This window comes from Mobula birostris, chromosome 27 (assembly GCF_030028105.1).
Source record: "Mobula birostris isolate sMobBir1 chromosome 27, sMobBir1.hap1, whole genome shotgun sequence".
Classification (NCBI taxonomy): domain Eukaryota; kingdom Metazoa; phylum Chordata; class Chondrichthyes; order Myliobatiformes; family Myliobatidae; genus Mobula; species Mobula birostris.
Window position 1 is genome coordinate 9,770,624 of NC_092396.1, and position 14,467 is coordinate 9,785,090.

The 14,467-nt window shown below is 45.3% G+C and overlaps 1 protein-coding gene across 3 annotated transcripts in view; it reads right to left on the bottom strand.

Annotated features, from left to right (window-relative positions):
- casz1 (castor zinc finger 1) overlaps positions 1–14,467 on the bottom strand; it is a 497,282-nt gene that overhangs the window by 77,809 nt on the left and 405,006 nt on the right. For all 3 annotated transcript variants that reach the window (XM_072244987.1, XM_072244989.1, XM_072244986.1), the window contains one exon: positions 7,287–7,377. In XM_072244987.1, the coding sequence (XP_072101088.1) occupies positions 7,287–7,377 (91 nt within the window). The remainder of the gene's footprint in view (positions 1–7,286; positions 7,378–14,467) is intronic.

Genomic DNA, 14,467 nt, shown 5'->3' on the forward strand with positions numbered 1-14,467 from the left:
GCCACATGCTAGTGAGGCCAGAAATAGCGGGATCATAAAACTTAACACGTGGCTAAGTAGATGGTGCAGGAAGGACAGCTTCCGATTTTTGGATCACTAGGCTCTCTTCCAGGGAAGGCAGCATGTGTACCAAAGGGACAGCTTGCACCCCAACTGGAGGGGTACGATTATCCTAACGGGAAGGTTTGTAGTATTGCACGGGGATGGGGGGGCGGAGGGGGTGGAATGGTTTAAACTAGAGTTGCAGGGGGATGGGAACCAGGGTACCAGAACTGATAGTGGAGTGGTTGTGGAGAAAGAGGTTGTTAAACCTACATGTGAAATCAGGAATTAAAGGGTTGATCATGGTGGGAATAATGTTCCGAGCTGCGTATATTTCAATGCAAATAGTATTGTAGGAAAGGCGGAGGAGCTTAGGGCATGGATCAGCACGTGGAATTATGAGACTGTAGCCATTAGAGAAGTGTGGTTGCAGGAGAGGCAGGACTGGCAGCTCACTGTTCTAGGATTCTACTGTTTCAGACATGATAGGCCAGGTAGTAGAGAGATGGCATTACCAGTCAGCAAACATGCCACAGCAGTGCTCAGTCAGGACAGACTGGAGAACTCACCTAGTGAGGCGTTACGGGTGGAACTGAGGATAAGAAAGGTATAACTACATTAATGAGATTATATTATAGACCACCTCACAGTCCACAGGATTTTGTGGAGAGATCACAACTGCTGCAAGAAACATAAGGTGATTTTAACTTTCCACACATTGACTGGGACTCCCATACTGTAAAAGGGCTGGATGTTAAAGAGTTTATCAAATGTGTTCTTAATTAGAACTACTTAATTAGTACACAGAAGTCCTAACCAGAAAAAGTGCAATACTAGATCTCCAATTAGGGAATGAGACAGGGCAGGTGACAGAAGGTTGTGTAGAGGAACACTTTGCATCCAGTGATCACAATGCCATTAGTTTCAAGGAAATTATTGAAAAGGACAGGTTGAGATTCTAAGTTGGAGAAAGGCCAATTTTGATGGTCTCAAAAAGGATCTGGCAAGCATGGATTGGGACAGGTTGTTTTCTTGCAAAGGCTTACTTGGTAAGTGGGAGGCCTTCAAAAGCAAAAATTTGAGAGTACAGAGTTTGTATGTTCCTGTCAGAATAAAAGGCGAGGATAACTGGTTTAGAGAACCTAGGTTTTCAAAAGATATTGACACCCTGGTTAAGAAAATGAAGGAAGTGCACAGCAGATATAAGCAGGTAGGAACAAATGAGATACTTGAGGAGTTTAAGAATTGTACGAGAACACTTAAGAAGGAAATCAGAAGGGCTAAAAGAAGACTTGGTTGCTCTAGTAGACAAAGCGAAGGGCCTGTTTCTGTGCTGTGGTGTTCTATGACTCCAGTCAGAAGCAACACACGCGATACGCTGGAGGAACTCAGCAGGCCAGACAGCATCTATGGAAAAGAGTAAACAGTTGACGTTTCGGGCTGAGACCCTTCTTCAGGACTGAGAGGTCAGAGTAAGAAGGTGGGGGAAGGGGAGGAAGAAGAATAATGGAAACCTGTCAGAATGACAGGAACGGCCGTCGACACAATGGAGGAAAACTGTCTCATTGATGGGAAGGAACGATTTGCCAATGCACAAGCTGGGATCAGTGGTTAAGTTACTCTCTGGATAGTCAGAGTTCTGGACAATGGCCAAAGGACTCCATTCAGACATTCTAAATTCAGTCCATTTACGGAGCTGGAATTGGAGGATGAAAAAGCCCGTATCAATAATGGAGATTGAGGAACTAGCAAACTGTCATAAAAGGCATCTGGCCCTTCGAGAGAAGAAACCTGCCACACTCTTTGGTCTTTATGTGACTCCAGGCCTGCAGCCCTGGGCTTCAGTTCTGCATTCCCCCAGGAGCAGCCCCACAAGCGGCTGAGTTCAGAGCCACTTTGCAATGGACAGTGAACGCTGGCTCTGCCAGTGATGCGCATTAATGAACAAAGATCCTGTTCCCAGAGTGATTTTGCTGCTGGCCTGAAACTGGCCCATTCAGAATCAGAATCAGGTTTAATATCACAGGCGTGTGTCATGAAATTTGTTGTTATGCGACAGCAGTACATTGTAATACATAATGAAACCTGTGAATTACAGTAAGAATTACTCTGCAAAAGTCTTAGGCACAGATATTTAGCTAGGGTGCATAAGAATTTTGTACAGTACTGTAGAAATTTTATGAATTGCACTATAATGCTGCTACCATAAAAAAACTTCATGACACATGTGAGTGATGATAATCCTGATACTGATCTGGGTCTCTATTGTGGACTGAGAGTGGGAAGGGGGCAGGGAGAGGAGAATCATGGTTGGGAAAAGGGGGAAGGGAAGAGGGGAGGGAGTGGGAAGCACCAGGGAGACATTCTGTAATGATCAATAAACCCATTGTTTACAATCAAATTACCTCGTCTGGTGTCTCAGGGCTGTATTTGTCTGCACTTGCAACTACCCCCTCCCCACACCCCAGGCACTCCTTCTCTGCCACCTGTCCCACAACCCTCCTGTGGCACTCCACACTCGCCATTCCCAACATCCTTTGCTCCCGCCAGATTTATAATCTCGCTCTCCACTCCACGTTGACAAATACAGTGCTGTGCAAAAATCTTAAGCACCCTCGCTATATATATGTGCCTAAGACTTTTGCACAGCACTGTAGATATAACTAGTGCAGAAAAGAGGAAAAATACTGAAGTAGGTCCATTGTCCCACTCAGAAATCCGATAGTGAAGGGGAAGAAGTTGTTCCTAAAACGTTGTGTGTGTGTGTGTGTGTGTTCAGGCTCTTGTACCTCCTCCTTGGTGGTAGCAATCTAAAGAGGGCATGTCCTGGGTGCTGGGTGTCCTTTATGATGGATGCCACCTTTTTGAGTCACCACCTCTTGAAGGTGTCCAGGATGCTGGGGAGGCGAGGGTCCATGATGGAGCTGGCTGAATTTGCAACTTTCTGCAGTTTTGTTTTGATCCTGTGCATTGGCCCCTCCATATCAGGCAGTGATGCAACCAGCCAGAATACTCTCCACCATATACTTGTAGAAATTTGTGACTGTCTTTGGTGACGTATCAAATCTCCTCAAACTCTTAATGAAATACAGCCACTGCTGTGCCTTCTTTGTAACTGTACCAATATATTAGGCCCAGCATAGATCTTCTGACACCCAGGAACTTTAAAATGCCCATCCTTTCCAGTTCTGATTCCTCAATGAGGACTGGTGCGTGTTCCCTTGACTTCCTCTTCCTGAAGTTCACAACCAATTCCTTGGTCTTGCTGATGCTGAGTGCCAGGTTGTTGCTGTGATACCCCTCAACCAGCTGATCCATCTCACCCCTGTGTGTCTCCTCGTCACCGCCTGAAATTCTGCCAACAATTGTGTCGTTGGCAAATTTATAGATGGCATTTGAGCTGCGCCTAGCCACACAGTCATGGATGTACGAGAGTAGAGCAGTGAGCTAAGGTGCACAGGTGTTGATTGTCAGCGAGGTGGAGAATTATTTCCAATCTGCACTGACTGTGCCTTCCGATGAGGAAGTCAAGGATCCAGTTGCAGAGGGAGGTACAGAGGCCCAGGGTTTGGAGCTTGTTGATTAGAACTCAAGAGTATGATTGTTTTAAACACTGAGCTGTAGTCAATAAACAGCAAGAAGCCTGACGTCAGTATTACTGTTGTCCAGGTGATCCAAGGCTGAACGGACAGCCAGTGAGATTGCATCCATGTAGACCTATTGGGCATTAGAGAATTTGTAGCGGGTCCAGGTCCTTTCTTAGGTAGGAGTTGATTCAAGCCATGATCAGCCTCTCAAAGCACTTTGCCATTGTAGATGTGATCCATGATTAGCCTCTGAAAGCACTTTGTCATTGTAGACGTGAGTGCCCCTGAGTGATAGTCGTTGAAGCAGCTCACCCTGCTCTTCTTGGGCACTGGTATGACTGAAGCCCTTTTAAAGTAGGTAGGAACCTCTGACTGCAGCAGTGAGAGGTTGAAGATGTCCTTGGACACTTCCTCCAGTTGGGTGGCACAGGTTTTCAGAGTCCCACCAGGTACACCATCGGGGCCTGATGTCTTGAGCTGGCCCAAACCTTCCTTCAACAACGTTGGACTAATAGCAAAGTATCTATTAACCCAGGATCCATGGTACAGGGAAAATTCACAGAACTGCTGGTCAAAGCCCCCGAAGTCTGCTCTCTCAGTCATACTGGTCAAGTCCTGTAGTCTAACTTAAAGTGCATTACAAACGCCTGTTGCTCCAGATTTCCAGCATCGTCAGTCTCTCTTGTGTCTGCATTTTAATCCTTCACTGCTTGTCCTTGCATTCTCCTGCCTGCTGCTTATACTTTCTGATTAAAGGTTAAAGTCAATCTCTTTAAGCCTCTCCTCTCTGAATAATGCACACCCTCTGCTGTATCCCTCTTTGACCTCCCACTTCCACTTGACCTCTCCTAGGCAACCAGGCCTGACAAGTGCTCACTCCGCCTCTGTCAACCCTACCCTGAAAGTGAAAGCTGGCTGAAGAGAATTGCAAATGGAGAGATGTCTTTGATCTTCCCTCTTGCCCCTGAGGAGAGTAGTCAAGCCTCATTGTAAAGGTGACTTGGAAGTCAATTAAAATGTGTTATAACAGCACTAGGCGACACTCCCATCTTTTATTCTAACACTTTCAGTTCAATTAAATAGCTTGGCGTTTATCACTATGTATGCAGTGCCATCAAGGAGAATTTCTAATCTACTAATGTAACTTCCTCCAAGAGGGCCACAACCTTGTTGTAGTTTGGAGGTTTGTATCCCCCAGTGACTCAGAGACAGCTATGTTGGCTGGAGTCAGGGCTTTATACTTTGGCCCTTGGTAGGGTCACTTGTGGCAAATAGGTCAAAGGGTAGAGGCCAGACTAAGAGTGGTCCTCCGCTCCTCCAGGTTCAGGGGTTCAGCTCAGGTATAACAACCCTGACCGGTCAAACAAAACTGTTACAGAAACAACAATGAGGTATCATACATCTGAGAGCGACGGTGTTCCTGAGTCTCCACCTGGGACCTGCATGACAGACAGCAGTGAAAACTGAGAGGAAGCTACTGACACGATGAAGGAAGCCCTGAACACCGCCAGAGGTGGAGGATCTTCATGGCTGCCCTAAATGCCAGCGGCGTAATGAGCAGTTAGTAAGTAAGTGACGTAAGTTGGTTCGGGTTCAGTGATTCCCTTTATCACTCATTTGATAAAACAGATAATTAAAAAAAGGCAAAGGGGTTTGTTTTGCTGTTATTGTTTAGTTGCCGTTTGTGTTGTTCTGTAAACATCGTGGGCACGCTATGTTGGCGCCGGAATGTGTGGCGACACTTGTGGGCTGCCCCCAGCACATCCTTTGGTCGTGTTGGTTGTTTGGGCAGACGGCACACTTCACCGTATGCTTCAATGTACCTGTGGTGAGCGAATGAATCTGAGGTTGCCAGTGGCATTGTAAGGAGAGGTTTCAGACCTTGCGGCAGGCTGGAGGATAGAGTTGAAGTAACCAAGAGAGTGTGAAAGGCAGAGGGGGAAGCAGACAGTGAAGGTGAGAAGGATCATGAAAAGTGGAAGAAATAGAGGGAATGAGAGAGGCAAATATGAAGAGGGAAAAACCTTGAACAGGGTTTTGAAAAGATAGAGAAAACAGGAGAGAAATTAATAGATAGAATGCAAGAGGTTAGGTGAAAATGCTTGCTATACATGCCTTGTGCTGTATGTGACTGTTGCTACTGTCTTTTGCGCCTTGCCCCTGGAGGTTTGGCTGTATTCATGGGCGTTCAGGTATGGCTGAATCATAATTAGATTTGAACTTGAAAAAGAGAGAACAAAATTAGCAAGGATGGAGGGATCAAAAGTTAGGAAGAAAATGTGAGATTGTAAAGGAATGAGAGGGGAGAAGTAATGTGAGAAGGTAGAGAGAATGTGAGATGGAGAGAGAGAGAGAAGGAGAAAACAGAGAGACTGATACAACAACAAATGGATGAAAAATGATAGATTGAGCAATGGAAAGGGAAGGAGACAGAGTGAGGGAGAGAAAGAGAGAGAAGAGAGGGAAGGAAAGGGGTGGTGTGCTGCTGGGCCTGAATATTTGTGATAATCTTGTCACACATTCAGTTTTATCCCGGCTCCAGAATTTAGCCAATGTTTAATTTTAATTTTTTTTAATTCAGTCTGCCTGGCAAGGAACGTTGCTCGACTAAAATGGCACCAGATGGTGAGAATGACGCTGGCAACAGTAAACACGAGTGGAAGCCAGCTGGCTCTGAGGCAATGATTTTTAATGGGTATAGAAAGCCCCCATGTGAAAAAAATCACAGTACTATCATCAACAATAAATAAAAACTGCAAGATATTACAGAAGCTAAATCTGGTTTGCACTTTTTTTTAGAAATTGATTAAATTAGTCTGTTCACGCAAATGTTAAGTACTTTAAGGAAAGATTAGTTAAATGGAAGTGTAAATGGAGCGCTGGGAGCAGTGCGGCTGGGCTTAGCCCTGACGGAAACAGGTTGGATAAGACAGTTTGAGGGGTTTTTGGTAGGTTAACTCAATTCTCCCCTTTGTTATCTTAGCTAGGCACATGGATGATAGGAAAATGGAGGACTATGTAGGAGGAAGGGTTAGATTGACCTTAGAGTAGGTTAAAAGGTCGGCACAACGTCGTAGGCCGAAGGCCTGTACTGTGCTGTAATGTTCTATGTTCTACCTTCGAACTTCCCTCTGTCCTGCTTCGATGTTTTCACCAAAGACCCTGAACACTTTCTCCATTCTCTGTCTTACGTCAGATTTCCTGTATTTTTGCTTTTCATTAACTTCCCAAATTACTTGTTTTATTTTGTTTAGAGATACAGTGTGGAACAGGCCCTTCTGTCCAATGAGCTGCACTGTCCAGCAACTCACCGATCAGACGCTAGGCTAATCACAGGAGCATATATGATGCCCGATTCACCTGTTAACCGGTATGTCTCTGAAAACTGCAGCACCCGGAGGAAACGCATGCGGTTCAGGGGGAGAACGCACGAACCCCTTACAGATGACGCCAGGATTGAACCCTGAACCCTGGACTGCCCCAAGCTGTAATAGTGTCACACTACCATGGCGTCCATTTTGAGTATTTCCCTGGCACGTTTAGTTTTTATTTCCCTTGTGTGACGCTTTTCGCAGGCAGGGGTGTGAGCGGCTTCCGTTCCTTGCTGCCTAAAAGGGCTCAGAGAAGGAGAGAGCGAAAGGAACGTAATGGCCGTACCTGGTGGTTGCACTCGGGATCCAGACAGTGATAGTGCTCCCGATACTGATAGGCGCAGTGAATGTGCCCACACTGCTGACTCCCGGAAAACCTGGAAAAGAGGGAAAAGCAGGATTGATTTCTGCCATTTCTTGTCCGGCCAGAGAAAATCTGGGCCTCGGGTTAAAACACAACTTTATTTTTTACCACTGATAACAGGCAACATGCACAGAAGGATTTTGGTGTTGAAGTCCATAGCTCCCTGAGGGTGGCAACACAAATGTAAAGGCATGAAAATGAGGCATTAGGGCACACTTCTCTTCAGTGGCATTGAGTATCCGAGTCAGGAAGTTACGTTATAAAACTTTAGTGAGGCTGCATTTAGCTCTGTTTTCCCCTTTACAAGAAGGATGTTGAGGCTTTGGAGAGGGTTCAGCAAAGGTTCACCAGGATGTTGCCAGGATTAGAGAGTATTAACTACAAGAAGAGCCTGGACAAACTTGGACAGATTTCTCCGAAGTGTCAGAGACTGATAAGTGTTTATACAACTATAGTAGAGTGGACAGTCAGAGTCTCCCCAGAGGTGGAAATGTCCAATTCCGGCATAGTCTGTAAGGAGGTGGTACGTCCTCCCCATGGAATGCATTGGCTTCCTCTAGGTTCCTCCCCTGTCCTAAATAGGCAGGTTGCTGGGCAGTGTGGCTCATTAGGGCGGAAAGGCCTATTCCACACCCTATCTCTAAATAGAGCCATAGAAAAGGACAGCACAGAAACAGGCCCTTTGGCCCATCCAGTCCATACTAAACCATTCCACCTGCCTACTCCTATCGACTTTCCCCCCAGACCATAGCCCTCCATACCCCGACCATCCATGTACCTATCTAAACTTCTCTTACAGTTTGAAATCGAGCTTGCATGCACATTTGCACTGGCAGCTCATTCCAGTCTTGTGGTAAACCATATATATATATATATGTTGTAACTGGGTTACCTGTCTGGACTCGCCCCTCTGCTGACTGCCCCTGTGGCTCCTCCCACAGACCCCTGAATAAAGGCGATTGTGCCACTGCTCCTCCCTCAGCCCGGGGCAGATACTCAGCATGGACGCTGGACCATTTACTGTTAATAAAAGTCTTTTAATATTTACTCTACTTCCAGTCTTCTGGAGTAGTTGATAGTGCATCAAGTCTCACCCCTCTCTCAGTGAAGAAGTTCCCCTTCATGTTCCCATTAAGCTTTTCACCTATCATCCTTAACCCATGACCTTTTGCTCTAGTCTCACCCAACCTCAGTGGAAAAAGCCCGCTTGCATTTACCCTATCAATACCCCTCATAATTTTGTATATCGCTATCAAATCTCCTCTCAGTCTTCTACATTCCAAGGTATAAAGTCCTCAACCTAATCAATCTTTCCATGTCACTCAGGTTCTCCAGTGCTGGCAACATCCTTAATTAAAATATAAATAAATAAAAACATTTTTGGAATGTTTAGGGACATGTGGGATCAGCTCGGAAAGTGGTCCTGAGATGCACACCCTGCTTTGATCTTATTGAACAGTGAAGAAGCCTTTTAGGCGAGAGGGGGGAATATGAGTAGAGATGTAGGAGGTGAGTAATTTACACAGAGAATGGCAGGTGTCTGGAAGGTGTGGTGGTGGAAGCAGAAACGATAGCCCCATGTACAAGCAGGGAGTGAAGGGGCATGGATCTTGTGCAGTCAGATAGGTTTATTTCAGCTTGGCTCCATGGTCGGTGTTGTGGGCCGAAAGGCCTGTTTTTGAGTTGCAGGCTCTATGCACTTTGTGTGCGTGCGACAGCCTGAAAATCCCTCATTCCTTTGGAGAAATCTGTCAAATAATAAACAGTAAGCCTTGCTCCTCTTCAGCGTGACGGGGTGGAGAGACGTCTCTACCAAAGAAGACGTGAGGCACTCCTCCCCTCTGCTGGCCTGCAGGTCACCTGTGGGCAAGGTGTGGAACCTGCTTATCCCCCGATCAGGGTGAAGTCATGGGAGCAGTTGGCGGACGGTCGTATGAGCAGCTGGTGCCTATCGCAAGTCCTGGTTATGCGACCACTGACGCCAGACAATCTCTGAAGAGTACTGATATTGGCTGGGGTCACCTGTCTTGCAAAGACGCTGTCCAGGAGAAGGCAATGGCAAACCACTTCCGTGGAAAAATTTGCCAGGAGCAATCACGGTCAAGATAGATGGCTTTGCCCCTCATCACGACACGGCACACGACGATGGTGATGATACTCCTCATCGCTCCCGAGGATTTTGGAGTCAGGGTGAGGGGCGTGATTTTGGTCAGAGTGAGTTAGCTAGTGTCTTCTGCACAGTAAAGAGAATTATTAACATCAGCATCACCAGCATAATAGTTAAAAACTGATTTAAAAGGGACACACTTGTAACTTTGCCAGGAATAATATCTGCCATGTCATTAACGCAGCGTGCCCTCTTTCTTCAGAGTGCTAACAGGCTGTTGAACAGAAATTATTGTGCTCACTGCGTTTTACAAGGCTTGTTGCAGGTTGGATCACTGACAAAACCTAATGGAAACTCCTGCAGCATCATTCCAGAGCAACCCTGGTGGTTTCTGTGTTTAATCGTCACAGAGTAACAGGGCGAGGAAGCAGGTCCTTTATCTCAACTGCTTTAACCTTTGGGAACCAGCGTGGATAACTTCACTCACCTCAACACTAAACTGATTCCGCAACCTGCAGACTCACGTTCAGGGACTCTAAAACTCATGTTCTCAGTATTATTTATTTACTATCTTTTATTACGATTATTACACAGTGTTAAATTGAACCGAACTGAGCACTCCGAGACAGTTTCAGGGACTCCACGGTCTGATGTTTAATATTCTGTGTGTGTTATTCGCTTGCCTTTGCCCTTTGTGCGATTTTTTTTGTGCGTTGGGTGCTTAATGTTTTCTTTGAACGGGTTCCATGGTGTTTCTGAGTTTCATGGCTGTCTGCAGGAAGGGGAATCTCAGGGTTGTATACTGCATGCATACTTTGATAATAAATGTATTTTGCATATTGGCTGTTTATCAGTCTTTGCGTGTGTTTTTTCATTGATTCTACTGTATTTCTTTCTTCTACTATGAATGCCCACAAGAAAATAAATCTCAAGATACGTAATAAACTTGCTTTGAAATTTGTACTTCTGCTCCATGCCAGCAAAGATTCCCATCTAAGCTAGTCCCATTTTCCCACATTGAAAGATGAGGATTAGCTTTAGTTGTCACATGTAGATCAAAATGCTTCCTTGAGGTTGCTATAGCCAGGGGGTGCGAGTGGGGATAAGACCCCACTAATTACTCAAATAGATTCTGACAACCAAGCCCAGCTCCTGGTCTTAATGTGTGGCTTAGCTACTAAACCTGGCAGAACCATTTCTACTGACAGGAGAAGGGGCAAAGGCGGGTTACTGGAGCCTTAAAATCAGTTACTTCAGGCAGATGGGGCTCGTCAGCTGTGGCTGACAGCTCATCTAGGAGAAGGAAAACTCTGATCTCAAACCTCCACTGCCTTGCGGCTGTACCCACTCATGGGGAAGGTTTCAGGAGTAAATCCCGAGGGAAAATCTGGAGGCTGGAGTCACTATGTTGAGATCAACACTGACTGGCTACTACTGTGACACTGGTACCAAACTGTATCGGTCTCTGCCATTCCTTTGGGTTCATCAGAAGCGTGGAGAGGGGGAGCCTGCCACATGGACAACAGATCTCTATATTGTACTCCCCTGGCTTGCATATACAGACAACCACGAAGCAACATCCATGGTTCACCTCGACCAACAGAGGCCTCAGACATCAAAACATCGAAACCTGTTCTGCACACATTCTCAGTAACTTCTCCCAGCCTTTAAGTCTCATTATATTCCTGAGAACTGTTCTTGCCCTGAACTGCCTGTAAATCAGAAATTAACAAAACCCATGTGTGGGGTGAGGGTCAGATTCCGTGGTGACGGGACGGAAAGTAGGTGTAGGAAGAGTGGCCGCCAACCAGCTTCAGTGAACCACTAACAAGTGGGTGTCAAAGGTTATGGGGTTGTGAGAGATAATAAGTTAGCCATGATAGAATGGCAGAGCAGACTTGATGGGCCAAGTGGCGAAATGAAGGGTCTTGGCCCAGAACATCGAATGTTGACTCATTTCCATAGATGCTGCCTGACCTGCTGAGTGTGTGAGTGTGTGTGTGTTTCTCAGGGTGAGAATGGGTTACAGGGAAAATCAGCGCGAAGTGGAATTGCTCTGTGAGCCAGCATGAATACAATGGCCTGAACTGGCTTCCTCCTATGTTCTACAGAGTCATGATAGGCGGGGAGCAATAATCTCAGAAAATATTCTTATTTAAATATTGCAAATGCATGTTGGAGATTTTAATCAAAATTGCACCTACTGTTAATCTAAAATGCCCTGTTCATGTTCTCTAATGTCCGCTCATTTGCACTCCCTTCTGATTTGTTGCCAATTCCAGCATAGACTGAAAGCATCCTCCCTGATGGCCGTACTTGTAAACTAATGGTAGTGTTCCAGATGAGTGAGGTTACTTCTTCTGTAAGATAATGGGGCAGAACATCTCAGCTAAACTGAGCAATTTGGCTAATAACTCCAGCTTCGAGCCTTGGCAGCAAAAGTACTGAGCTCGCCTCCTGCCCTCGGGACTCGTACCCAGCTGATGGGCGAAGGAACGCAGAGCTGGGAGTGGGTGATGTGGGGCAAGTGAGGACGAGCTGCCGAATGCTGCAGAAGTGACCCTTCCCCCTCCTCGCAACATCTCTCCCCCACCCACAGCAGGGGTTGATTGTACTAACTGGGGACAAGCCAATGCCCACTTCCAACTCAGAATCAGAATCACGTTTATTTTCACTGGCATATGTCATGAAATTTGCTTGTTTAGCATTACAGCACAGAATAAGCACCATCAGCCCTTCAAGCCACGTCATCCCAGCAACCCCACAACTCTGATTAACCCTAACCTAATAACGGGACTATTTAACCATATAACCATATAACAATTACAGCACAGAAACAGGCCATCTCGGCCCTGCTAGCCCATGCCGAACTCTTACTCTCACCTAGTCCCACCGACCTGCACTCAGCCCCTAACCCTCCATTCCTTTCCTGTCCATATATCTATCCAATTTAACTTTAAACGACGACATCGAACCTGCCTTAACCACTTCTGCTGAAAGCTCATTCCACACAGCCACCACTCTCTGAGTAAAGAAGTTCCCCCTCATGTTACCCCTAAACTTTTGCCCCTTAACTCTCAACTCATGTCCTCTTGTTTGAATCTCCCCCACTCTCAATGGAAAAAGCCTATTCACGTCAACTCTATCTATCCCCTTCATAATTTTAAATACCTCTATCAAGTCTCCCCTCAACCTTCTACGTTCCAAAGAATAAAGACCCAACTTGTTCAACCTTTCTCTGTAACTTAGGTGATGAAACCTAGGTAACATTTTAGTAAATCTTCTCTGTACTCTCTCTATTTTGTTGACATCTTTACTATAATTTGGTGACCAATGACCAATGAAAATTTACAATGAACAATTAATCTACCCAGGCAATGAAACAATCAAACAAACACAGAAATTCAATTAGTTAGGGAGCACGATAATATCTGACAGTAGGGCTAATGTTGAAATTAGAAGGAGGATTGGGAATGCCAGATGCATGCTCGAATGTTTAAGCAAGATAATTTCCGTGGGTACGAAACTCAGAGTGTTGTGGTGCTACGTTCATTCCACACTAACAAATAATGTTGGACAATACCAAAGCAAAATGAGGGAAGACTCGTAGCTGCAGAAATGTTGTTTTTGAGAAGAACTTTGAAAACACCATGGAAGGACAGAGATAAAAATGACGAACTGTTCCGAAAAGCCAGAATAAGAGATGGATATCATCAATCAGCAAATGGCAGCTGGAATTTCTAGGACACGTACTGAGGAAAAAGAAGCTCGAACATCTTGCAGCGACAGGAAAAGTTGACAGAAGAAAAAGTTGTGGTCAACAGCACAAGACATTCATGAGTTACGTCATGGGATGCACAGGCAAAAGTTTGAAGATCTTATTGGAAACTCTCAGATTAAAGACATGGAAGACTATGAACGCCCATGTCATATGACATGGCACATTATGAATGAATGGTATGTCTTTGGACTGTGGGAGGAAACTGGAGCACCTGGGAAGAATGTAGAGAGAATCCTTACAGAACAACAATACAATGCAATAAATTATAACAACAAATGGCTACTTTATTAAGTACACCAGTACACACGCTCGTTAATGTAAATATCTAATCAGCCAATCACTCAATGCATAAAAGCATGCAGACATGGTTAAGAGGTTCAGTTGTTGTTCAGACCAAACATCAGAATGGGGAAGAAATGTGATCTAAGTGACTTTAACCATTGAATAATTGGTGCCGGACGGGGTGGTTTGAGTATCTCAGAAACTCCTGGGATTTTCAAGCACAAGTCTCTGAAGTTTACAGAGAATGGTGTGAAAAACAAAAAAAAAACATCAAGTGGGCAGCAGTTCTGTGAGCGAAAGTGCCTTGTTATTGACAGAGGTCAGAGGAGAATGGCCAGACTGGTTCAAGCTGACAGGAAGGCGACAGTAACTGAAATGACCACGCATTACAACAGTGGTGTGCAGAAGAGTGTCTCTGAATGCACAACATGAACTTGAAGTGGATGGGCTACAGCAGCAGAAAACCACAAACATACACTCTGTGGCCACTTGTAGGTACCTCCCATAGCTAATAAAGTGGCCACTGTGTGTACATAAAAATTAACTAAGCAGTGCCAAAAGAGAGCAAGGATAGTGAGGTCGTGGTCATGGGTTCATTGTCTATTCAGAAATCCAATGATGGAGGAGAAGAAGCTGTCGCTAAAGCATTAAGTCTTCCATAAAACTGGGATTTTCTCTTTGGAGAAGGGAAAATATCCAAGTGTTAACCTGTGTTTTTCTTCACACTGTTCCTGGCATTTTTTATTTTGGGAACTTGTTTCAGGAAGCATCTCAGAGAGAGCAGGTAGCCCTTGGCCAGAGGGTTCCTGATACATTTCCATAGGGCTGAGATTTGCCTGTAACACCCTGTGTAGGAAGGCTGCGGTGCTGGAGAGAGAATCTGTGCTAAATGAACTCATTGGCCAAACTCTCCACTTTTAGATATTGGTTCTG